Raw genomic sequence first — 27078 nt, forward strand, 5'->3', positions numbered from 1 at the left:
TTCACTGCAATTTATACAACTTGGAACAAATGGTAATATATGTTCTTATGTGAAGCCACGAATAAGAAAAAGAAATAGTGTCTAATAAGTAGTTTCTGTATCTTCTAGAAGACTGATATTATCAAGTGGGATTGTTTAGTGGAAACTTTCACCCAACTTTAGGAGTTTGCTGATTTTGAAAAATAAGTTTGCGTGTATGTACACACATGCGGAGACAGCTGGATTTCCAAGGAATACTTGGAAAATACTTGATAGAGATACGAAGCAGAAATAGAAATGTACATCTGGAGAACAGTTCTGGGAAATGGTGGGAACACGAGTAAGGTAGACAGTGGATGAAACTGTGGATTGAGTTAGTCAGTAAATGCCCCAATTTTTATCTCTTTCTCAAGACTTTCAAAACTGGAATAACATTAAGACTAGTTCTGCCTCCTAAATTCCTGAGAGCTACTCTGTGATTTGCACATGTTGCTACCTGTTTAATGAGTGGTTTCCAGATGTCCCATAACTTTTCACAGTGCTTTTTTTTTAGACGTAAATGTTTCAGGAAGATTTGTAATTTTACATAGCTGATAGCTTTTCTTTCCTTCTCTTGTATGTGTTTCTGTGTATACGTGTGAAATTTTGTAGAAAACTTCCCATAGTAGAAATTTAATGACTTTGCTACAGTCATTAAAAGTTTTATCAAGCTATTTCCCAAGTGTGATCTTATAAGCCTACTTACTATAATGAATATCTCCCATCCTGTATCATACATGATAGTTTATAAAGTTCTATGGTTGGTGTAGTCCCGGGTAGCATTCACTGTGTGTAGTAAAAATATTATTCCCATAAAAGGAAGGACATGCTCTCTTAGCAAGTTGTATAGAAAGTACACACAGTAACTTGTTTGCTACTTACGTATCTCTCAGTGAGGTGTGAGAAGTGTTTTTACTCTTCTTTACATACCACCCCATTTTCTAGTGTTAACTTTGCTTTGTGGAATAATTGAACTGGTAACATTTTGAGGAACTCAGAGTAAAAGAATTCATTAACCCAGATTTCATTATCCTCTCATCCTGAGTCTTTGTTGTTGTTCCTTTTGGGGTGTCCTTGGAGGCGGTGAACCCGGAGACTGCAGTGCTGTGGTTTCTGCGCACCTCTCCCTGGCCATGGCACAGTGTCTCCCTCATTCACTTGAACTTGGCTGGTGGTAGTACGAGAGAGCCTGGCTGGCTGTGCTCTCAAAGTGACTTACTATTTAGAAGCTGCTGGCCTGATTCAGGGTAATTCTCACCTTTTTAGAGAATAGATCTGTGGTCTAAATCAGAATAGTATGCTCTCCACATCTGAGTTAGAGAGTAGAAGTTAGTGGGCCACCAGTAACCCACACTACTGAAGACCTTTTTCTATGATTAAAACTGTCCTTCTCCACTAAATGTTTTAAAGCTTTCCATTCATACTGTATCTTTATATTCCTAAGCGAACATTTTATGTCCATCTAGTACTTTTCCAACTTTCTTTTTCTCCAGGTACTTTCTTCTTTCCCTGCCTTATACATTCCTTTATTTCTAGTTCAAGACTGTGTGCGGCAGTGGGAATGCTCTCTCTCTGCACTAACCACGATGGTAGCTACCAGCTTCACACGGCTGTTGAGCCCTCCCTTACCATGTGGCTTATGCCAGTAAGGAACTGAGTTTTCTCTTTGATTTGGTTTCAGTTGATTTAAATGTAAGTAGCTGCACGTGGCTACTGCGTCTCACAGTCTAAACTCTGGTGTCATGCTTATGCCTCGTCATCTGGGCCCAGCAGCACACTTTGAATAACGATTCAGAGTACAGAAATAAATCTTGTAGAAATGTTTGCAAACACGTTGTCGGTAGAGCTAAATTAGTTCTTTGCTTTTCAGGTGGTTGATTTACTGAGATATTTCTCCTGGGCGGAGCCTCAGTTGAAGGCAATGAAAGCATTACAGCATGTAAGTAATTTATTTTTCCTTAGAATGTAGGATTTTAAGTATTTTGAATTCTCTCCTCGTATTCTGTAATTCATCTCAAGTTGCAGTTTGTTTGCTTTAGTTGCAGGCACTAAATTCCGTTATACTTTATTCAAAAATAACTATGGTAAAAACATTAAAGCTTCCCAAATTGTAAAATTCAATCACATGTACTATACTGTTAAATTGTAGAGTTCTAATTGGCAGATTGGAGTAGAAAATATTTCTAGGCAAGCAAAACATAAGATTCAAATTCATAAGTATTTTTATTTTGGAGAAGGCAATGGCACCCCACTCCAGTGCTCTTGCCTGGAAAATCCCATGGATGGAGGAACCTGGAGGTCTGTAGTCCATGGGGTCTTGAAGAGTCGGACACGACTGAGTGACTTCACTTTCACTTTTCACTTTCATGCATTGGAGAAGGAAATGGCAACCCACTCCAGTGTTCTTGCCTGGAGAATCCCAGGGACGGGGGAGCCCGGTGGGCTGCCGTCTGTGGGGTCACACAGAGTCGGACACGACTGAAGCGACTTAGCAGCAGCAGCAGCAGCATTTTTATTTACTTCCGTTTTTGTGTGTCTTCACCTTCCTGTATTTAGTCTTAGAAGAATAGTCAGACTGATCTATGCCTGCATTTTTTTAGACCTTTGCTGTCCAAATGACCTTTCAGTGACAATACAAATGTTTTGTATCTGCTCTATCCAATATGGTAACTGGCCACATGTGTTTTTTGTGCACTTAAAATGTGTCATCTGTCTGAGGAATGGTATTTTTAAGGTCTTTGATTTTCATGTAAGCAAGCAACATGTCTAGTGGCTACCATATGGATGGCACAGTGCTAAAGCCTAGATTTTCAGAGGCTCTGAAGTCAAACGGGGTCTGGATGTATAGAGGATTTCCCTGGGAGTATCAGGCACTGCTAGCTTTAAAGAAATCTGCTGATCTTGAGGGCTTCCCAGTGGCTTAGTGGTAAAGAATCCACGTGCCAGTGCAGGAGAAGCTGGTTTGATTCCTGGGTTGAAAGATCCCCTGGAGGAGGGCATGGCAACCCACTCCAGTATTTTTGCCTGGAAAATCCCATGGACAGAAGGGCCTGGAGGGCTACAGTCCATGAGGTTGCAAAGAGTTGGTACAACTGAGCGAGCACACAGGCACATACAGATCCTTATCTTCCTAAACTAATTTGCTTAAGGAAGTGTCTGGGTCTGTTAGTGCTTCTTCTCTTTAACAATTGCTTTTTTTCTGCTTTATTTAAAAAAAGAAAAGATTGTCTCACTCATTCACCTATCAGCAAGGGTTGAAAAATGTTTCTCTAAGGACCAAAGAAAAGGAGAGCAAAGCAGAGAGCTTCTGTAAAAAATACTGTTGGAGACGTTGGCTTATTTTATCAGAACAGCAAACTCATGACAAAGCTCTGAAGCCACCTTGCCTATCCACCCACCTTAGAATTAAAACTCAGAAGTGGGAATGCTTCACAGGCACACCTTCATGCACTTAGAGACAAAATCAGTCTGATTTCACTGTGTTCATACTGAAGACTGACTTTGACAATTAGGTTACATTCTGGACATTTTCATAAATGAGCTACAGCAGTAGATCCAAGGTCTTCAGAAATATATAATAAACTTACATATAAGGAAATCAATCTTTTGCAGATATGTAACCATCCAATAAAACTTTTAGATGTCTGTTTACAAACACGTAAGGGAGCATGCAGTTTTACTAATTCTTTTGGTGATAACAGGTTCAGTTCAGTTCAGTTCAGTCGCTCAGTCGTGTCTGACTCTTCGAGACCCCATGAATCGCAGCACGCCAGGCCTCCCTGTCCATCACCAACTCCCGGAGTTCACTCAGACTCACATCCATCAAGTCAGTGATGCCATCCAGGCATCTCATCCTCTGTCGTCCCCTTCTCCTCTTGCCCCCAATCCCTCCCAGCATCAGAGTCTTTTCCAATGAGTCAACTCTTCAAATGAGGTGGCCAAAGTACTGGAGTTTCAGCTTCAGCATCATTCCCTCCAAAGAAATCCCAGGGCTGATCTCCTTCAGAATGGACTGGTTGGATCTCCTTGCAGTCCAAGGGACTCTCAAGAGTCTTCAATAGTGTTTAAAAACAACTTCAGTTGATTCGATGACACCACCCTTATGGCAGAAAGTGAAGAGGAACTCAAAAGCCTCTTGATGAAAGTGAAAGAGGAGAGTGAAAAAGTTGGCTTAAAGCTCGAAAACTAAGATCATGGCGTCTGGTCCCATTACTTCATGGGAAATAGATGGGGAAACAGTGTCAGACTTTATTTTTTTGGGCTCCAAAATCACTGCAGATGGTGATTGCAGCTATGAAATTAAAAGACGCTTCCTCCTTGGAAGGAAAGTTATGCCCAACCTAGATAGCATATTGAAAAGCAGAGATATTACTTTGCCAACAAAGGTCCGTCTAGTCTAGGCTATGGTTTTTCCAGTAGTCATGTATGGATGTGAGAGTTGGACTGTGAAGAAAGCTGAGCGCCAAAGAATTGATGCTTTTGAACTTTGAACATCAATAAGAATTGATGCTTATGTAAGTGGTGTTGGAGAAGACTCTTGAGAGTCCCTTGGACTGCAAAGAGGTCCAACCAGTCCATCCTAAAGGAGACCAGTCCTGGGCGTTCATTGCAAGGACTGATGCTGAGGCTGAAACTCCAGTACTTTGGCCACCTCATGCAAAGAGTTGACTCATTGGAAAAGACCCTAATGCTGGGAGGGATTGGGGGCAGGAGGAGAAGGGGACGACAGAGGATGAGATGGCTAGATGGCATCACTGACTCGATGGACATGAGTCTGAGTGAACTCCGGGAGTTGGTGATGGACAGGGAGGCCTGGCGTGCTGCGATTCATGGGGTCACGAAAGTTGGACACTACTGAGCGACTGATCTGATCTGATCCCCTAATCGTGTGATTGGAGTACCTTTTTTTAATAACACTATTCAGTACCATGGACTTCACTAGAAGTGCTGATTGTGACATAACCTAGCACTCCAACTGAGAAATTACGATTGTTTTCTAACTTTTCAAGCAGTGTGTCTCCCTTATTTGTAAATAGCCTCTTTTTATATAGCCTTTCTGAGGAAAGTAGAATATATATATTTTTTAATAGATGAACATATTGAGAGATGTGGATAAGAAAGAGCACATAGGAGAACTTAGTTCTTCAATTAAAGTAATTACATTGAAAAAGCCTAGTTTTAATCCACATAGTTGTTAGGACTTACTTTTGATTAAGCAGATTTCATCTCATATTTATATTAAGAACATTTAATTACAGTACCCCCCACCCCCAAAAGGCAGATTCTGGCATAAAATTTCTCATGTTGAAAGTAGAATTATTATTTTTTATTAATAGAAAATGGTGGCTGTTCACCCAGGAGAAGTGGTCAATATACTCAACTGTTTCACCTTCAGTAAAGACAAACTAGTTGCTCTTGAACTGTTAGCTTCGTAAGTATTTCTTCTTCTTTTTACTCAGAAAAATTTGGAAAACTTTTCAAACATCTTTTAACTCATTAGTGTATGTTAATGTGTCAGAATTATATTGGTAAATGGAACTAATGAAATGTATGAAAGCATAGAGCTGAATTCTTATATCTAAGTAGCTAGTGTGCTCATTACACATGATTATAAACTTGTAAAATTAGTGGTGCTTATTGAGTTTAGTTATTTTGATTTGGCTGCGTATCGGTGACTTGCTTTGCCTTCCCACTGGGAATAACTTGAGAGGCTTGTTGGTAAATCCAGAGGACGTATGGCTAGATGGGTTTTCCACGTTCTGACAGTGTATGTATTTTTTTGCTTCCTATACACTTATTCTCTCTGGATCTTGTTTTCCTCAATTGTGAAAATAAGGATCTTATCTACGTGGTAGGGATGCAGATTTTTAATACTATAAAATTTAAAACACCCAGCACAGCATTTGAGAAATGATTGTGAAATAAATTTGAGAAATGAATGTTAGAGAAAAGGAACCTACTCTCCTATAATGTATTTATGAGAGTCTACAAATTGCTATGTATTTCCAGCACATGCAGTTTTTAAGTCCCTAATATATTTATAAATGACCACAAAAACACAAATTTAAAATAAAACATAAGATAAAACTTCATTTTTAGATCAACCTTGATTTTTATGCATTTACCACAGGGGTTTGTTTTATTGCCATTAGTTCTCCTGACACAGACAGGGTAGATTTGCAAGAATCTCAAAATAGTGATTTTTTTTTTTTTTTAATTTGAAATATTGCTTTGTTACTTTTAAGTAGCCAGATAAACATCATTCAGTTACTATATGTACCATATTTATATAAACATGTTAATTACACTCATCAATCAAAACTGAATAACCATACTCTTCTTGTTACATCATGGAAAAAAGCTTACTCACATATATCTGTGTATAAATGTGTGTGTCCAGGTTCTTAAATGAAAAGCTAAATTGTATTTCCTTGGTAGAAACATTGTTGATGCACAGAATTCTCGTCCCATTGAAGATTTGTTCAGGATAAATATGTCTGAGAAGAAACGGTGTAAGAGGGTGCTTGAACAGGTAATTTCCTCAAGATTGCTATGTAAGTGGCACGTGGTTTTCCTGAATGCTGATGAAAAAAACAGTACCGATCTTATTACTGTGCTAACTTTTGATGAATAACCTGACTGCTGTTCTGTGATGGGTTAATAATGACAGCCCTGCAGTCTGTGGTGGGGAACTAGAGCCTTTAGGGGTGAGAGGGGAACACTGGGGTGTGAAGAGATGGTTTGAGAGTGAGAAGCCAGTGGCGACTCAGTATGAGCCTCATGGGGTGTTTTTCTCAATCCCTTGGTAGCTCTGCCATGTCTCCAAGCTTTCGTCTTTAACTTTATGTGTTTAGGAGGAACTGACTCAGATGATAAAGAATCTGCCTGCAGTGCAGGAGACCTGGGTTCGATCCCTGGGTCGGGAAGATCCCCTGGAGAAGGAAATGGCAAACCCATTTCAGTATTCTTGCCTGGAAAAATCCAATGGACAGAGGAGCCTGGCGGGCTACCGTCCATGGGGTCACAAGAGTCAGACACCACTTAGCAACTAAACCACCACCAGGAACTTGACTTATTTGTCATCGGGCTTATTTTCATCAAACTTAGAAAAGATGAATAATTATAAGGCTAAATTCCAGTTTGTTCATTTAAAGTCTCTAATAGTGGGAGAAGTCGTACTTGCCCAAGTCTAGAAAACTTGATTCGTCATTCAAGGTAGTTATTTCTTAGGATTTTGACAGGTGGAAACTGGATTAGAGGTTAGAAACCTGCTCGAGGAGGGCATGGACTGTTCCCCCAGGAGCTGCAGCCCAGTCGTATTTAGTCCTTGCACACAATTTATAGAATCCATCGTCAAGAGGTCTTTGGGTAGGAGTCTACTAGTTGCAACGATAAAAACATTCGGTTACCATTTAAATAATTCCATTTAAGTGAAGTGATTTTACTTACTAATTTTAGTCATGTTCACCAGTGGAAGTGCTGACTAATGTATGAACAGATTGAATGTGATGCTCTTCCTTAATCCATCCTATTTAGCAGGGCTTCCCAATATCCAGAATGCTAAATTTTGTGAGTTTATTTTATGTTTTTTAAGAATCCTCCTCTTTGTTATGTTACAGGCTTTCAAAGGGGGCTGCAAAGCTCCTCATGCGATGATATCTTCTTGTGGAACAATCCCAGGAAATCCGTATCCCAAAGGAAAACCTAGTCGCATCAATGGAATTTTCCCAGTAAGCATACTTGTGTGGCTCCATGTGCAACTTCTTTGTATAAAATTGAACACAGTTATGGTATTTAAAGAAAATGCCAGTTGTTGATGCTTCTACGAAGTAAAGGAATTTTACTATGTCAGCAACATAATTCATAAATTTACCACTGAAAGAAAGCTCATACATAAGCTATATTAAAATATTTCTGTAAAATATACAGAACAACAAGCTAGACAGAAAAGAGAGTGATTTGGTTTTCACTTGTTTTGGCAAGTATTTTAGAAGCACTGATTTACATGTAATAAAGGACTATTTCTCAGATTCTCAGTATTCTTCAAACAGTTTCACACTTGTGTGTTTGGGAAATCCTGCATGCAGTGTTTCCTTTTTGGAGAATCACATTGCATAATAAAGTCTCTGAGAAGTCCCACAAGAAATACACTTATTTTTATGTCACCCAGTGTTCCTCAGATTTCTTTATGAAATAATTTTTTCAAAGAATGGTGTATTTTTAATGGCAGTGTGACAAATAGCCTTAAAACTTAGTGGATTGAAACAATAAACGTTTAGTGTCTCATGCAGTTTCTCTGGACCAGGAATCTAGGAATAGCTTAGTTTGTTTGGTTCTGGCTCAGGGTTTCTCATGAGGCTGCAGTTATCTGATCGCTTGACTGGAGCGTGAGCCTGAGCTTCCAAGGTGAGTCACGAACCTAGCAAATTAGTGTTGAGGTTAGCAGGCAGAGGGGGGTCTTTGTTCCTCAGCATAAGGACATTTCCATAGTGCTGCTCGAATACCTCTAGACACGGCAGCGGACTTCCATCAGAGCAGGTAGTCCTGGAGATGGCCGGCAGAGGCCATGTTGTCTGTTATGGCTCAATCTTGGGAGTCAAATGCCCTCAGTTCTGGAACATCCTGTTTGTTACATGGGTCAGTCCTGTTCATGTAGGGGGCTGCACAGGGACACGTAGGAGCTGAGGATCACTGGGAGCCGCCTTGGAAACTAGCTCCAAACTAGTATGTACCACTTAGAACACAAACTATTGGGGGACACATTGTAATAGGATGTCAGCTTATTTTTGTCTGTTAATTAGAGCAGTCTCGCGTGAGGTCAGTATAAGCAATCACACTTAATAGGTACAGAGAACACCATTTCTTATTACTTATTTTCAACTGTAATATAAGTACTGTTTTTGATTCTTTGAGCATCAGACACTGTAGCACTGGAGCTGTCTCTGGCTGCTCCTACTGTGCAGTGAAAAAATTAGAACATACTTCTCCTCCTCTGTCTCCCCATGTGTATTGTGTGTTTCCTTGAACCTCTGTACGTGTTATGAGGGCTGCATCAGGATCAAGAGCCAGAGCAGGACTGGGGCTGTGCTTCGTCCTTACACTCCTGCCAAGTTATGTCCTTTCTTCAGGGTAGCACAGCAAGGGTCTGGATTTGTTTTATTTTTGCTTTGGGGTTTGTATGGGTTTTGTTTTGTTTTTAATCTCAATTATCTTTCCTTCTTTTTCTTTTTTTTGAAATAGGGAACCCCTTTGAAGAAAGATGGTGAGGACTGTTCCAATGAAGGCAAAGGAATAGCCGCACGGATTCTTGGACCATCCAAACCAGTATGTTTAGAAAAGAAGTGACAGAACAAGTCTTGATGCTTATATCTGGTTTTCTGTCTATTCAAAGCATAAATTTCATTTTTTGTTGGGCAGTCTAAAGTGCAATAGAAACTCTAGGAAAGTGAATGGGTTTCTAGGGAAATACACTACAATTGGTTAGCCGTGTTAAAGGCCCCTTTGAGGATTAATGGCATATTTTAAAGGTAGACCAGTTGAACTGCTGTTAGTGTTTTTTTCTGCAGCCATATTCAGCAGTTCGCTTGGAGATGTGGAGAGTGGAGAGTTCACTTTAACTAAGGTTGACCTACAAGACCTTTTAGAACACCCAAATGAGATGTCCTTTTCATTATAGGGGACTGGAATGCAAAAGTAGGAAGTCAAGAAACACCTGGAGTAACAGGCAAATTTGGCCTTGAAATACAGATTGAAGCAGGACAAAGGCTAATAGAGTTTTGCCCAGAGAACGCACTGGTCATAGCAAACACCCTCTTCCAACAACACAAGAGAAGACTCTACACATGGACATCACCAGATGGTCAACACCAAAATCAGATTGATTATATTCTTTGCAGCCAACGATGGAGAAGCTCTATACAGTCAGCAAAAACAAGACCGGGAACTGACTATGGCTCAGATCATGAACTCCTTATTGCCAAATTCAGACTTAAATTGAAGTAAGTAGGGAAAACCCTAGACCATTCAGGTATGACCTAAATCAAATCCCTTATGATTATACAGTGGAAGTGAGAAATAGATTTAAGGGACTAGATCTGATAGACAGAGTGTCTGATGAACTGTGGACGGAGGTTCGTGACATTGTACAGGAGACAGGGATCAAGACCATCCCCATGGAAAAGAAATGCAAAAAAGCAAAATGGCTGTCTGAGGAGGCGTTACAAATAGATGTGAAAAGAAGAGAAGCGAAAAGCAAAGGAGAAAAGGAAAGATATAAGCATCTGAATGCAGAGTTCCAAAGAATAGCAAAGAGAGATAAGAAAGCCTTCCTCAGCGATCAATGCAAAGAAATAGAGGAAAACAACAGAATGGGAAAGACTGGAGATCTCTTCAAGAAAATTAGAGATACCAAGGGAAAATTTCATGCAAAGATGGGCTCGATAAAGGACAGAAATGGTAGGGACCTAACAGAAGCAGAAGATATTAAGAAGAGGTGGCAAGAATACACAGAAGAACTGTACAAAAAAGATCTTCATGACCCAGATAATCACTATGGTGTGATCACTCACCTAGAGCCAGACATCCTGGAATGTGAAGTCAAGTGGGCCTTAGAAAGCATCACTAGGAAGAAAGCTAGTGGAGGTGAAAAAGATGGGAATTCCAGACCACCTGACCTGCCTCTTGAGAAACCTATATGCAGGTCAGGAAGCAACAGAACTGGACATGGAACAACAGACTGGTTCCAAATAGGAAAAGGAGTACGTCAAGGCTGTATATTGTCACCCTGCTTATTTAACTTATATGCAGAGTACATCATGAGAAATGCTGGGCTGGAAGAAGCACAAGCTAGAATCAAAATTGCTGGGAGAAATATCAATAACCTCAGATATGCAGATGACACCACCCTTATGGCAAAAAGGGAAGAGGAACTCAAAAGCCTCTTGATGAAAGTGAAAGAGGAGAGTGAAAAAGTTGGCTTAAAGTTCAACATTCAGAAAACGAAGATCAAAAAAAAAAAAACGAAAACGAAGATCATGGCATCTGGTCCCACCACTTCATGGCAAATAGATGGGGAAACAGTGTCAGACTTTATTTTTTTGGGCTCCAAAATCACTGCAGATGGTGATTGCAGCCATGAAATTAAAAGACGCTTACTCCTTGGAAGGAAAGTTATGACCAACCTAGATAGCATATTCAAAAGCAGAGACATTACTTTGCCAACAAAGGTCCGTCTAGTCAAGGCTATGGTTTTTCCAGTCGTCATGTATGGATGTGAGAGTTGGACTGTGAAGAAAGCTGAGCACCGAAGAATTGATGCTTTTGAAGTGTGGTGTTAGAGAAGACTCTTGAGAGTCCCTTGGACTGCAAGGAGGTCCAACCAGTCCATCCTAAAGGAGACCAGTCCTGGGTGATCATTGGAAGGGCTGATGCTAAAGCTGAAACTCCAGTACTTTGGCCACCTCATGCGAAGAGTTGACTCATTGGAAAAGACCTTGATGCTGGGAGGGATTGAGGGCAGGAGGAGAAGGGGACGACAGAGGATGAGATGGCTGGATGGCATCACCAACTTGATAGACATGAATTTGAGTGAACTCCAGGAGTTGGTGATGCATAGGATGGCCTGGTGTGCTGCAATTCATGGGGTCGCAAAGAGTCAGACACGACTGAGCAACTGAACTGAACTGAACTGAGCTGAAGGTTGAGGTATGATGGCTGGATTAGTGTTAGTGAAGTGAGAATGGAGCCAGGAGGTAGAGCGTATTTTCAAGGGAGTGATTGGAATATAAACTGAGCAGGAGAAGACAACCTCGTGAGTTGAAGGATTGTACTATGAGAGGCCAACACACAGCCGCCTTGCAGTCCTGGCTGCCCACCTGACAAGAACTTGGGTGGCTGTTGTTTACAGTAAAATAGTCACAGATCATAGTCCTTGCAGGGAACCAGCACATTATCCAGGGCTGCCATTAAGAGTGCTGGAGAGAGTCTAGGTTCCTCACTCCAGGGCATCCCGTCTGCTCCAAGATGTAGGTGCCAGCCCCCTCGAGGGGGTGTGTGTGCTCTCTCATCCTCTGCATCTCTGTAGTTACAGTTGCAGCATGTGGCCTAGCTTTGCTTACCTCTGGTCCTCTGGAGACCAGCTCTTTGAATGTTCTTTCATACCTAAGTCCTGTACACCCTAAAATGGAAGATTTGTGGATTCAAACGTAAAAAGACTAAGCTACTGAATTCATAATTCCAGTCTGCATTCTACCAGAGTTGTCAGAATGCCAAATGCCAAAGGAAACAGTGCTTGTTTCTTTCAAAAAGAGAAAAGCGGATACGATCAAGATGACTTTCTAGGAGGATGTGGGAAGTCCTTGAGTAGCTGAGACTCCAAAACTTGGTGGGTTTTTTGTGTTCCATGGGAGGAGACAGGAATCCTTGGATTAACCTAAACTGGGTCAGAGAAGAATTTGCTGTTCAGGCTGAGGTTGGCCTTTTGTTGGAGATGATCTGCAACTGAAATAAAAAATTAACACCTCTACACCAGACCAAATGGAGTTGAGTTTGAGCAAACTCCAGGAGATGGTGAAGGACAGGGAAGCCCAGTGGGTCGCAGTCCATGGGGTCGCAATGAGTCGCACGTGACTGAGCGACTGAACGACAGCAACAGCAGCAGCAGTCTTTGGCAGGATCTTTCTTTGGACTTTAATAGGAGCCACATTTATTAAGCAAAGAAATTTCCCTCCTTTGTGCTATTTGTTAGTGCAGTGGCATTTGATATACTGGAGCATTTTTGTCGTCTTAGACCTAAATGTTTTGAAAGACAAGTTGTATTTTGTTTTGGCAGGAGACGGCTTCCTTGATGTTCTGCTAACTGCTGTACTTTCCCCTCTCATTCTAGCCTCCTTCAACATACAATCCACATAAACCTGTTCCTTACCCGATACCTCCATGCCGACCACACGCAACTATTGCACCAAGTAAGGAGCTCTTTCAGAGTTCACTTTTTTTCCTTTTTGCTCTTTATTTATTAAGTTGAAAGTAAAGGTTGGTATATATACTCTGGAAATCTGGAGCACTCATGAAATATGCTATGCTGAGCTTTCCTTTGCCCATAGTTGGTTACTCTAGGGTATTGGTCTACAACAGTGCAGAGGACTAAGAGGATTAATATCTCATTTAGGATATTTTCCTTTTGATAAATTAATTGTAGATTTTTTTTTTCATTGTTACTTATTTATATAAGCTTTTGCTTATGGGTAAATCATCTTGAATCCCTTTTTTGATAGTTGGTATTCAAAGACATCATTAGTGCATTTAACTTGAAAGGGCCAAGTGTGTGTGCTTGACATAAAAGGCAAATCATACACATCTGGCAGGTTCTGCCCACCGTGCCCTTCAGTGAGTTAGGCCTGGAGCGAGCCTGCACTGGAAATAGAAGTCTCTGCTTGTCTAATTCGAGCTCACTTCACACAAGCCTCCATGTAAAACGCAACTGTACTAGATGACACAGTTTTAGAAATAAAGTCGGTGGCTGTGTCAATACAGCTTGAACTCGGAATGATGCTAAATTGTACTTTTTTTTTCTATTATATTTTTATTTTAGGTGCTTATAACAATGCAGGTCTGGTACCGTTAGCCAACGTCATAGCTCCAGGAGTGCCCCCGCCACCTCCATATACTCCTAATCCAGTAGCAGCAGGTAAAATCAGGTTGTTATGGGGTGTTAAAAGGCAATAACTTTCTCACCTTACATTCGGGGGGACAGATGTGTGGTGTGTTATTGTCCTAACAGGGAGCACAGCCCCCAAGCCTGCTGATGGAGCCGAGTGTGTGACATCCAGGCTCCACTAGAGTGGTCTCGGTCCACATGCAACAGATTTCTGTGTGTTAATTTTGTAGCCTGCAGCTTTACCAAATCCACTGATGAGTTCTGGTCATCTTCTGGTAGCATCTTTAGGATCAGCATCTATGTAGGGTCTTCTGTGTATAGTAAGTATCATGTCATCTGCAATCAGTGACAGTTTAACAACTTATTTTCCAACTGGGATTCCCTTTACTTCTTTTTCTTCTCTGATTGCCATGGCTAGGACTTCCGAAACTATATTGAATAAAAGTGGAGAGAGTGGACATCCTTGTCTTGTTCCCGATCTTAGAGGAAATGGTTTCAACTTTTCACCATGGAGTATGAGGTTAGCTGTAGGTTTGTAGCATATGGCCTTTATTATGTTGAGGTAAGTGTGAACATGACCAGGCCGTAGAAACAGAACCATTTCTCCTGAGTCGGACGCTGACAGGGAGTGGAAGAGCATCACTGACCTGGCGAGCGTCGCTCTTAGGGCACCTTGTGTCTGCCGTGGGGAGGAAAGGCTTGTTAGAAGGTGCTCAGAAGCGCTGAGCCTGCCCACACACTTTCCAGGCCAGCCTTTCCTTTGGGCCCATTGGGAACTCAGGATATGAAGTGTAAATGTTTTTTTCTATGTTGTCAAATTGTTCCCCCAAAAGACTGCACCTGTTTATACCAGCCAGTGAGGGTATATGAGCATACCATTTCTCACACCCTTTTGAAATGGAATGATAACAGGTTTTTTGTTTTATTTTTGCCAATCTGATAGACTGATTCAGCTGATGCCTTCTTTTGTCTGTCTTTTACAAAAGTTTATTTCATTCGGCTATTTGATTTGACTCTCCTGAATTTTGTCTTGTTTAGGAAACCCTTCCCCAACCCAGAAGTGCAGCAACATCTGTATTCTCTAATTACTGTTGTAATGATTGTTTTTAAGTGTATAGCTTTTCATTTACTTGCCATTTATTTCTGTATGTGTGTAGGGTAGGGCTAGAACTGAAATTAAGTTCTGTCTTAATTTACTTTTGCCCTTCCCCAGGATTCAGAGTTACTTACTAAAGTTTAATAAATTCTTTTTTTCTAGTCAGAATGGCTTTGGTGTTTGCCATGAGTACTCTGATTAAAGTTGCAAAATCTTTTTTCTAAAATCTGTCATTTTATTTCTTGCCCTTATTCACAGTATGTTTTAACCTTAGGGTTTTACATTTTTGTGTAGACAGACAGAGGTTGTGGAAGAAGAGCTGGAACCATGTTACCTTAGTCAGGTATTTTTAACCCTAAGTAGGTAGGCCAGGTAGTCTGGGTCTTCTAAGATTCCTACTCCATCTGGAATTCATTTTCATGTCGGGTGAAGTAGAGGGTTATCTTAATTTTTTTTTCCAGACAGTAGTCGGTCCGTCCATGCCAGCACTGTTTATTAACTAATCTGTTTTCCCTGCTGCTTTGAAAGAATACATTTATCTTAAGTTTTCATTTACACACATGGCTCTAAATCTGGGCTCTTTATTCTGTTCCAATCTAGTTACTTTATGTTGCGATGATACTATATTGATTTAATTAGCAGATTTACAGTGTATTCTGACATCTAATAAAGCTAGCTTTCTCTCACTGTATTTTCGTATCTTTCTTACCCACTTTTGGAAATTGATTCTTCCATGTGAACTTTTAAGATCACCTTATGCAATTAGAAAAGAGTTGAATTTATGTATTTATAGTTACATAGTAATTTGAAGAGATGACTTTTTTATGATATTAAATTTTACCATTTAATTATATATATATGTGTGTGTGTCTTTAAATCATGGCAAGTGGTAGTGTTTCTCCAGGCCTTATGTTATTGCTTGCAGTAAGTGTTTTTTGGGGGTGGGGGAGGTTTATTTGAGTTATAGCTGATTTACAATGTGTTAATTTCTGCTGCTTTCAAGAAGATTTTGTAGTTTTCTTCATATAGGTTTTTTGCCTTAGGTTTGTATCTAGGAATTTTAGAGGAATTTTTTTGTTACAATTATAAATGGATATTTTATTTGTAGCTGCTTGTTACTGATTTCCTATTTTAGTTTTTTCTTTGAAAGTCTCTTCTGGGTATAAAATGTCAGCTGACTTATACTTTACTGAGTATAAGTAAGCTGCCTGCCCTCCCCGCCCCACCCACCCCAGCCTTATTGGGAATTGACCCTTATTGGGTCCACACTTCTTTTTTGTTTTCATTTTTCAGAAGTCTTTTGCCTGTATCTTTATTTTTAATATTATGATATATACTAGAATCTGATTTTTGTAAACCAGTGGGGAAGAGACTTAATAGGGGTTTCAGATATTCATAAAAATTGCATATTTGTTCTTAGTCCTTCCATTTTATTTTTATGCTCATTATTATTCTTTTATCCAAGTTTTTCATTTTTCTTATTTTTGTTTACTTGAATTCATTCACATTGCTTTAAAATTTTTTAAAAACTTTTCTTTCCTTGCTCCTACTCAAACTTAGAATTTCTATCTTTAAATATCACTAGTGACCATCTTCATATTCTTAGTGATTGTCAGTGTACAGAAAGTAAAAACAGCTGTCCTGCATCCCACCGTTGACTTCCATACAGCCTCTCCTTAATCATCAATTTGTGTCTCTTGATGGAATACATTTTTCCTTCTGTGCCTCTGAACTCATGGCTTCTTAACTTTGTGACTTCTCTTTGATGCCCTGTCCTCATATACTCACTCTAATTTTCTTTTAGTAGAAAATTTCTCTAATTAGCTTTTTCAAAAAGGGTAGAGCTGTAGGATTATAGATGAGAAACCCAATTCTCACTAATTTTCTTTATGAGACCCTTAGTCTCTTTCTATAAACTTACAAAGAAGACATTCCTTATCTTTAGAGTTCACAAATGTCTTTAGTCTTGGAGTTCAGATATTTCACCAGGATATTTAGGTGTGGATCTTATGGTTAATCCTTTCTAGAACTCTGTAAGCCCTTTAGATGTGAAAACTCAAGTCTTTAAAGCTTTGGAAAATTTTGTCTTTATATTCCTTTAATTAATGGTATTTTATCTCTTTTTTCTCCTTCTAGTACTCTTATTTTTCAGTGTATTTGTTCTAAGTCTCTTAGCTAGTCATTCAGTACTTAAAAAAATTTTTTTTTGTCATCTTAAATGGAACTTTTAATTTCAACTATGTAATTTAGCTTTCAGTAGTGTTATTTCTGATCTTCACCATTCTTTGCACTTATTAACTTGGAGTAGATTTTTATATCTAAAATCTTCAGCTTCTCTGCTTGTTTTCTTACAATATTATGTGTGTATATATTCTTCATTTGCATTACAGGATTTTAAAGTTCTTTTTCTTCCATTAAATCTCTGGATAGACACTGTCTAAGTTTATTGGTACTCAAGTCCCTTAAACAAGCTTGATCTTTTTTACTCTCTGTGTCAGGGCTTGTGGGTTCCCTTTTTGCACTTTACGCCTGTCACACTGATGCTTTCTTGGGCAGTTACTGACAAGCCACGAGAGGTCATTTGTTTGCCACTGTATCTCTGAATAATGGCTTGGTAAGATGGGTCCTTTCCCATGGGGCTGGAGAGGGTGTGCTTTAGGCTGTTGGTCTCATGGCTTCAGCTCGGGCAGTTCCCCCTGACATCTCCTAGCGTGGGGCCTTTTCTAGAACTGAGTACAGCAGTGGACAGAGCCACTTTCTCTCTGTTTGCTTGGTGACGCACCCACCTTGTGAGATTGGCCCCTCGGGCGGCAGTGGATCCTGCCCTCAGCGCCCACCTCCCCTTCCAGGCCTCCCCTGCACTGTAGGCATGGTGCCCAGCAGTGCTTGTCAGCTTAGCCGGTGACAGTGGCTCCTGTCTGCACTCCTACTGCACTCCCTCCTAGACGCACACCAGGCCTTCCACCATCTTTCCGAAAAGCCTTCTTAAATGAATCTATAAAACAACAGTGTTTGCTTAAAGCCCGATATGGAGAAGTGGTGGGGACAATTGCTCATAATCCTTGCAGTCTTCCTATAGTTACTACTATGATTTTTGTTTATTTCCTTTTTTTTTAATAGGCATATATTGTTTTTCCTAACACAGTATACATAACATATTCTGGATTTTTTTTCTTTTACCCCAGTCTCTGATTATTATGATGGTGAATAATTTGATTAAAGCTGGAAATCAAGTTTTATTTATTTATTTATTTTCTCATAGAGAATGAAGACCTCTCCAGTCAGTCAAAACCTACACAGAATCAAGGTAAGCACCAAATTTGATGTCTGTCCTGGCTGCCTGCTCTGTTTTCCACTGAGATCAATTTGAGTTTGAGTGTATTTGAAATCTTTATGCTTTAGGGAAAGTTCCTGGTTAAAAAATTTAATTAATCAATGCTTGCTAAAAGTGACTTTAAGAGTGATACATTTTATTAGAAAGTGAAATTTTGATGGTGGTACATTTTAAGGACATTGCATGCAATATATAAAATATAATCTATAAAATGTCTATCTTACAGAATCATCTAAGAAAGCTTTGAAATCCATATTAACTGGATTTAAAAATAATTATATGTCTCTGTTGCAGTTTGTAAAACTTTGAAGCCGTCTCAGTGCTATGTGGCATTATATCTGCATTCACTTCACATTGTATGATATTCGAAGCCTCATTTTCTTAAATATATAAACAACATTTCTTTTTGATAAAAACCCTTTTTTGACAAATGCTGTGTCAAATAGATCTTTTAGACTTAGTTATTTCAATAAGTATTCAGAGTAGTGTAATTTAACGTAAGGAAAGAAGAAAGAGTTGACGAAGGGGCAGCAGAGCAGGAAGCGCAACCAGCAGGTGAAGGTGAGGCAAGGCCTCCACATGGCAGCGGCTCTGTGATGTTTTCCCCTCCCCATAGTGGAGGATATGTGTGCTCAGTAAAGAGATGCTGTCTGCTTTGAGACAAAACCTGGGACCAGTTCTCACGTAGCAGAGTAGCACATGAATCTGAGCATCGCAGTGCACAGGTAGGAATCTTGGGAGAATTCCATTCCCCGAGAATGTGTGGCAACAGTGCTTTTTAGCTGGTAATTTCTAAGGCAGTAGCATAGCAGGGAGGAAAAGACCCTAAGTGAGACGTCAGGACATAATAGTATTTGATCCTGGCTCTGGTACCACCTGGTTTTGTAACCTTGAGCAGCTGATTTAGCTTCTAGCAAAGGGAGATTAAGGAAACTTCAGCCTTTATGCTCAGCTTTGTTAATAGATCTGTTTTTAAAGAGAATAAACAGATTAAGTATCATCAGCACCTTTATTGGAAGAGCACACTTTGCTTTTCCTTTGCTGTGTTATGTTAGCATACTTAAGATTGTTTTTCCTTTTTGAACCATATTACAAAACAAGTATAGTGCTTAAGAACACAAGTATGACAGACCTTGCTGAAGTCTTGGTTCTGTCACTTCATAGCTGCATGACCTGTTTATCATCATCATTATTGATATCACTGTGGTAAGATCTCTTATTGAGATCTACCCTTGTAACCAATTTTTAAGTACACAGTATAGTATTGTTAACTGGAGGCATGGTGTTGTACAGCTAATTTCTAGAACTCACTCATCTTTCATAACTGAAACTTTATGTCCTTTGAACACCGCTCAATAGCTGCATGATCTTTTAACAAATGACTTAATCACACTAAGCCTGGGATTGCCCATCTCTAAAATGGGGATATCAGTGCCTGTCAGGGTTATATGAGGACAAATGAAATGATGGGTGTAAAGTACTTAGCACAGGATCTAACACATCGTGTTTTGTGGTATTTCCCACAAAAGGAAAGTGTTATTTCCCATGGTATGGTTTTGAGGGGTGGGGGGGTTCATTTTTGTTTTGTTCCACTTTGACTGCAGGCACTGTGATTAATAGTGCGTGGCTTTTGTGTCATTATACGTAAAGCTCTCCAGCAGAGGTTGCTATAAAGAACACTGTGGGAAGCTTGGCTTTCCCTTGCCATCTGTCATTAACTACATGGTCCTCAGCATGAAGTTAAATAAGACAGGGAATTCTCAAATGTTTTCCCCACCAGATGTTTCCCACCCAATGTTAACCTAAATCATTTTTTGGTACATTATTTACAAACACGAAACTAGGCATATATTCCTTGTGCTTCTAGTTTTTATAAAACAAATGGAATACAGAGCTACAAACCTATTTTCATATGTACTCTCAATTTAAAATGATAGTGATTTTCTTGAAACTAGATTACGGCTCATGATATGAATATGGTATGAACTACAGATCTTTTGTGGAGAAGGAAATGGCACCCCACTCCAGTACCCTTGCCTGGAAAATCCCATGGACGGAGAAGCCTGGTAGGCTACAGTCCATGGGGTCCCAAAGAGTCGGACACAACTGAGCGACTTCACTTACTCACAAATCTTTTGAGTTTAATGTTTATATATTTATGTTTTACTATTTGTCGATTCTCCTCCCATATTGATTGTCTAAAACAGCTGTAAAATTTGTTCAGCCCAGTGCAGCACCCTTTGGCCATCACTTAGTACAAATGCATTACGTGGATGTGGGCTTCCTCCATTCTTGTCCTGTGGTCCTTTCTCCATCTGTAATTAACACAGTGCATCACTTTATGGACCATGTCAGCTTCCTTATGTCCAGAGTCTTTATTATGCGTAGATTTAAAAAGTGAAGTCTTAGTCCATGAAAAGGTCTTTCAGTTGATTATCACTGCAAAGGGAACATTCTCTATTTACAACTGAAACAGACTTCAGTGTGAATATAGCATGGACGGTAGGTGTCATTATGACATTAACTACCTAAGTCTTGCATTCCATTTGGCACCAACAAGATCAGAAGCTAAGGTTTTCATTTATTGATTCAGGAGGGAATCCCAGGCATTCCCAAAATGCTTGTATTATTTGTAGAGTTTATCAGAATAGAAGTACTATAGAAGTTTTGAGAATAAGTCTTTGGGTGGGTTTGAGAACTGTAGCTGAAGTAATCGTGAGGTATCCAGCGCAGCAAACACTTAACTAAACACATAAATGCCAGGCCCTGGGCTAGGTGTGAAGACTAAAGATGAACTTGATATGGCTTTTGCCCCTAAAGCCTAGGACAAACCAAGTAAAGTTAGAGGTTAAGAGGAGTCAGTATGAGAAAGTGCTTGGGGGAAAATCTGTAGAGATTTTGGTAATCAACTCCCACAGTGGCAACCAAGAATACTGCAGAGATGGCCTGAGTATACTCGATCACCTTGTGTGCCTCTAGAGGGGATGATGTCCTGACAGCTCTTCAGAGAGGAAATGACTTGTAATACTGCTCTAGACAAGTAGCCTGAGAGAATGAGTACACCAACACTAATCACAAAATAAATTCTTTGAATTTTTTTAAAATTGGGAAGCTAGGAAAGGAAAGTTTTATTTGCTCACTTGTCAAGGCTTCCTCACTGTGAACGGGAAGGCTGTGCTGATCAGAGTCCAGAACTCTGCAGGATCTAACCGAGGCTGCCTGGTGAAAATGGAATCCAGCAATGTGTACACTGCAGTAGCCTCTTAAACCTGTCATTGGTTTTTCTTTGACATCTGTTAAATATTACATAAACTTTTATCCATTTTCTTTTGAGTTAACATTTGAACTCTCAGCCGTGATGATAACCTCTTGCCTCTCCTCCTCTTCCAACGCAGCATTCTCCACCCCAGCCAGTCAACTCTTTCCCCCGCATGGCTCCAATCCCTCGACACCCGCTGCAACTCCGGTTCCTACGGCTTCCCCCATCAAGGCAGGAACTCATCCATCAGCGTCGGCCACCGCCAGCCTCCCAGGGATGAACTTGGCGAATACCGTCCTTCCTGTGTTCCCGGGGCAGGTCTCCGCCATTCACCCGCCTCAGCCCATGACGCCGAATCCCACGGTGATCAGGACGCCTTCGCTGCCGGCCACCGCAGTGACCTCTGTCCACAGCACCACGGCCACGCCCGTTCCTTCCGTGTTTTCTGGCCTCGTTCCCCTGCCAGGTCCTCCCACCCTCCCAGCCCCGGCCCCTCAGGCCACGGCTGCGCCTCGGGCCACTCCGGCTTCCAGTGAAACGTTCACCAGCCTCCCCTTCCCCGCCCCCTCTACCGCTGCCGCCACCAACAACCTCAACTCCGCTTCACTGTCGTCGGTTTTCGCAGGGCTCCCCTTGACCCTGACGCCGGCGTCCCAAGGCGTGTCCAACCCGACACCCTCCGTCATCGCCGGGGGCTCGGCTCCCGGTGTCGCCTGTCCCCTGGCTGTGAACAGCCCCCTCCTGTCCGCCCTGAAAGGCCTCCTGACGTCCAGCGATACCAGCCTCATCAGCTCCTCCGCCCTGCCCTCCGCGGTGACCAGTGGGCTGGCCTCGCTCTCCTCCCTGGCCAACCAGGGCGCCGACCTCCCGGGCTCAGCCCCTAACAAGGGCTACGGGCCACCGCAGGTGCCCACGCCGGGCCTGGCGCTGTTCCCCGGGCTGCCCTCGCCCGTGGCCAGCGCGGCGGCCTCCACGCCACCCGCCCTACCCACACCCGCCGCCCCCTCCTCGGCCTCCTCGGGGCTGGCCGCGGCGGGCTGCGGCTCCTCCGCCGCCCACCCGCACGGCCCCGCGACTCCCGCCGTCACCACCCTGCCGGTGGTGGTCAAGACGGAGCCCACCAGCCCCAGCCCCACGCCCTCAGCCTTCAAGGGCCCGGCCCCCGCCGCCGCCGTGGGCGCGCTGGGCCTTTCTGGGGCCCTGGGCCGGGCATACCCCGCGGCCTCGGTGCCCATCAGCCTGCCATCCTGCCTTAACCCCGCGCTGCCGGGCCTCCCGGGGCTGAGCGCGCCCCTGACGGGCTCGAGTGCCCTGCCCGCCCTGCCCCTGGCCCCGCACGGCTCCTCCACACCCATCACCCCAGTCTTCACGGCCCTGCCTCCATTCACGTCTCTGACCAGCAGCTTCCCCCTGGCCGCCACCCCAGCCCTCAACCCCCCGGTCTCCGCGCCCGCCGCCCCCGCCTCCACCTCGGCGGCGCCTCCGCACCCTGGCCCCGGCTCCGCAGCGCCTGCGCTCCCCGGACTCTCGGCCCCGACACCTGCTTCGGCGGCCGCGGCCTTCCCCCTCAGCCTGCCAGCCGCCGTGCCCTCACTCTTCTCCGTGGCACAGGGCCCACTGCCGGCCTCGGCACCCTCCTACCCCGGCTTCTCCGTCTCCAGCGCCCCTGGGGCCCCCGCACTGCCTGCCTTCCCGGGGCTGCAGCCGCCCGCCACCGGTGCCGCCACTGCTCCGTCTCCAGCGCCCGTCCTCCCGGGCTTCGCCTCTGCCTTTAGTTCCAATTTCAACTCGGCTCTGGTTGCGCAGGCCGGGTACGTGCATGGTCTGGAGAGAGGGGAGATGGTTCTTCGCACGACTGATCGTGCGTGATCTCGAAGTTAAAATGAGTCAGAAGCGAATTGTTGGCCCAAAATTATCTTTTTCTGGGCCGACACTTAAAAGGGCTTAAAATGTTTATCTTAACCTGTTTCTTTTTGAGATAAATGTATAAACTATCAATGCCTGCTCAGATAATCAGCAGGGATTCCCTGGTGGCTCAGATGGTAAAGAGTGTAATGCGGGAGACCCAGGTTCGATCCCTGGGTCAGGCAGATACCCTGGAGAAGGAAATGGCAACCCCCTCCAGTATTCTTGCCTAGAGAATCTCATGGACAGAGGAGCCTGGCCCAGTATAGTACATGGGTCACAAAGAGTCGGACACGACTGAGTGACTTCACTTTCACTTTCAGATAACTTTTAAGATTTGCATTTGGTGATTTATGTTGACAAAACAGCAAAACATAAACTCACTGAATTCAGAATAATAGACTTGATAATGGAAAGTAAGTTTTACGTCAGTGCGTAAGACTTATGTGAAACATTTTTAATTCCTTACAATAGAGAATTTCTAGGATGTTTTTTAACATCTTAAGATAGTATTTGACAGATGTAGAAACAATAGCTTTTATGTCTGTCTTGCATGTTGACCCATTCTCTCTGTTTCAGCTTATCATCTGGACTTCAAGCTGCAGGCAGTTCAGTTTTTCCAGGCCTCTTGTCCCTCCCAGGCATCCCGGGATTTTCCCAGAACCCCTCACAGTCATCCCTGCAGGAATTGCAGCATAATGCAGCTGCACAGTCAGCATTGTTACAGCAGGTGAGCAGCCCTGCCTGGAGCAAATAAGGATGGTAATAGGTATAACATAGCTTCTGTAGTGATAACCTTGCCATACAGATAGTGGTATTCCAGCACTGACCCAGAATGGCTCGTAGCAGAATGTCTGGAGATTTGATGATGAATTCCCTCTCCCAAATCTACAAATTATCCTTGTTTTCCTTCAGGAGAGTAACAGAGGTGGTAGAATATATTCATCTGTGTGTTTTTTCTGCTTAGAGACTTTTAAATCTCAGTCTGGAGATTTTTACATACAGAATCTTTAGATGTAACAGTTAAATTTTAGCTTGTCTTCTTTAGTTAAAGCTAAAGTAGTGGACCATTGAGGCAAATTTTCTCCAGAAAACCTGTTCTTTTTTTAAAGAATGTTAAACACTTTAAAGGCATTTCTATGCACCTCTACCATCTGAAGAAGTCTGAATGTTTCTTAAAAATTTCAGGAGACTGAACAGACTTACCTTGCCCCAGCATTTTTTTTTTTTTTTTCTTTTAAAGAAAGAAAAAAGTGGGACTGGCCAAAGCAAGCACAGGCCTGATGGAATTTGGCACTCTGCTCACCTGTGTGTTCTTCTTTCTGTCAGGTCCACTCAGCGTCAGCTCTGGAAAGCTACCCAGCTCAGCCAGATGGGTTTCCTAGTTACCCTTCAGCACCAGGAACACCATTTTCTCTGCAGCCAGGCCTGTCCCAGAGTGGGTGGCAGTGAATACATTTTAACGCATATCCTCCTGCAGAGCAACGTGAGAATTGCCCGAGGACCGCAGTGAACCGTCTGACAAATGTGAAGTTGGCCAGAAGTCAGGAAATGGGGCTAAGGATGATCCTGGGGAAACTGTGATAAGAGTTAAAAAAAAAAACACAGTTGCATTCTTTAAAAATGTTTTTAAGTGTGAACACTCCCCTATGTAAATATACTGATGACAAATTGTACAGAGAATAGTATTTTAAAAAGTGTTTGGGGACTTTTCACCTGCACCCTATGACATTTCGAACGGTGTACGTGAGCGGTGTAGGGGACTACTAGAGAGGATGTTGAACTCTTTCTAGCCGAATACAGCCTTAACTCTGCCTGTGCAGCATCCACTGACAGACGTAATGGTCGTGCCTCAGACTTACAGGTTGCATGTGGCCCTGGGGGAGTTACCACCCTTGATACGCTTAAGTGGTTCCTATTAGCATCGCTGGAACTCAGTATCCATATTCCAGATATATCCACAAAAGGGAACTTGAGACCCACCATTATTTTTAACCCCTAACATTAACAAACATACATGTACTGCTGAATTTAACCCAGTGTATTTCAGGTAAGTGAAAATGGTGCTTCATATAGTCCTTAGAATGACTTTCAGGTGTTTTCAACTAAAAACATATATATATATATATCCAGAACTACTTTCTTACAGAAATACAAGTAAGGCCTGTGATAATTTGCCTTCAAAACATATTTCTTAATCTCAGCAGTATCCAAATGTGAGTGAGGAACATTGGACTGACCCTTGGGCCACCTCTATTACTCATTGTACTCTGGAAGCTCTTGGTGAATGTTTACAATCATGGGATGTAGTATTTCTATTTGTACTTAGAATCAAATGCTTATCTAAAATAATGATGTGACAACAGATAGAGAAGACTTGGCTCTGTTAGTAAATATGCAGTGTGTACTCTACTTAAGGACCTGTGGTAGTATAACATGATTGAATGTCATTAATTTAAGTAAAATAACTGCCACATTCAGGGGGATCGGGGGAGTAGCAAGAATGATTTCCAATCCTGTGATTAAAAGTATGAACTATAGAATCTACTGTGGTACATTTCAGCATCTAGAAGTTTTACTTTTATAAAGACGGTGTCTAGAAGATGTTGCTAATGTATTTTCCTTCAACATGGGGAACAAACTTTTTAAGTATATTAATAAATATTCCTGTATGGTCAGTTTTTAACAGTTTTTTAAAATAAACTTTATGGATACAACAGATTTTATGTGTTTTATTCAGCGCTTGGATAAGTATTTTAAGTTTTTGTCTTGGAGCTAACATATAGGACATTTTTGTCTGAATTTAGTTGGAAGTCAGCGTCTACTACTGATGCTCACTTAACACCTCACGTGAATGTTGAAACACAACTGACACTTGACACGGACTATTTATGGCTGTAATTATCTTCCAGCACAGACTAGAAGTTGTTATTTGTTCTTTTTGAGTCTACACTGTGTGTGTGTGTGTGTGTGTGTGTGTGTGTGTGTGTGTGTGTGTGTGTGTGTGTGTGTGTGTGTGCGCGCGCGCGCGCGCTCAGTCACTCAGTAGTGTCTGACTCTTGGTAACCCCATGGACTGTAGCCCACCAGGCTCCTCTGTCCATGGATATTTCCAGACAAGAGTACTGGAGTAGATTGCCATTTCTTCCTCCAGGGGGTCTTCCCAACCCAAGGATCAAACTTGGGTTGGGAAGTTTGATCATAATGTGTGTCCTGCATTGGCAAGCAGATTCTTTACCACAGCACCACTGGGAAACCCTCATAAGTTTAATCTTAAGCTTTACACTTGGCTTGCTAGATGGGTCTCATCTGCCTTTATAAAGTAGTGTCCCAGAATTTTAGAGAAGACTTAACATCAAATCAAGTTTAATGAGCCTTTTTTGTTTTTAAAGGTAACACAATAGTAGTAAACAATGTCAAATTTGGTTCAATTAACATATGAAATAATAGACAATATAAAGTAAGTTGAGAAAAATGATCAAAGTTAACATATCCCCAGGGTCCTTGTACTCAGGAGGGACTTTATGATAAATGTTTAACTTTTAAACATTAGGCCCAATAAAATTTTATGATAAGGGTTAAAAGTTGTGTTTTTAACTCCTAATTGGTGAGGAGGAGAAAATAGAATAAGAAAAAATCATCCAGAAAGAAAGCACAGCAAAGTGGAAGAAATAAGCACACAGCAAGGTGTTAGTTAGCTCTGATTGCCTGTCTGTTGGTTTCACAACAGTGAAGACAGAAAGAAAGAAGCAGGCTCAGATGATTTTTCAGGCAGGTTCAACTGAACAGACTCTTGCAAGAAAATAGAAAAAC

At 41.9% G+C, this 27078-nt stretch overlaps 1 protein-coding gene across 2 annotated transcripts in view; it reads left to right on the top strand.

The window, feature by feature from the left end:
- PROSER1 (proline and serine rich 1) overlaps positions 1 to 25987 on the top strand; it is a 30357-nt gene extending 4370 nt beyond the window's left edge. For both annotated transcript variants that reach the window (XM_019971365.2, XM_019971366.2), the window contains 11 exons: positions 1889 to 1957; positions 5355 to 5449; positions 6457 to 6550; positions 7638 to 7748; positions 9259 to 9342; positions 12902 to 12980; positions 13607 to 13702; positions 18031 to 18075; positions 21498 to 23172; positions 23846 to 23996; positions 24596 to 25987. In XM_019971365.2, the coding sequence (XP_019826924.2) occupies positions 1889 to 1957; positions 5355 to 5449; positions 6457 to 6550; positions 7638 to 7748; positions 9259 to 9342; positions 12902 to 12980; positions 13607 to 13702; positions 18031 to 18075; positions 21498 to 23172; positions 23846 to 23996; positions 24596 to 24718 (2622 nt within the window). In that variant the 3' untranslated portion in view covers positions 24719 to 25987. The remainder of the gene's footprint in view (positions 1 to 1888; positions 1958 to 5354; positions 5450 to 6456; positions 6551 to 7637; positions 7749 to 9258; positions 9343 to 12901; positions 12981 to 13606; positions 13703 to 18030; positions 18076 to 21497; positions 23173 to 23845; positions 23997 to 24595) is intronic.
- Positions 25988 to 27078: the final 1091 nt, after the last annotated feature.

The sequence above is a fragment of the Bos indicus genome, chromosome 12, assembly GCF_029378745.1.
Source record: "Bos indicus isolate NIAB-ARS_2022 breed Sahiwal x Tharparkar chromosome 12, NIAB-ARS_B.indTharparkar_mat_pri_1.0, whole genome shotgun sequence".
In the NCBI taxonomy this organism is placed as follows: Eukaryota; Metazoa; Chordata; class Mammalia; order Artiodactyla; family Bovidae; genus Bos; species Bos indicus.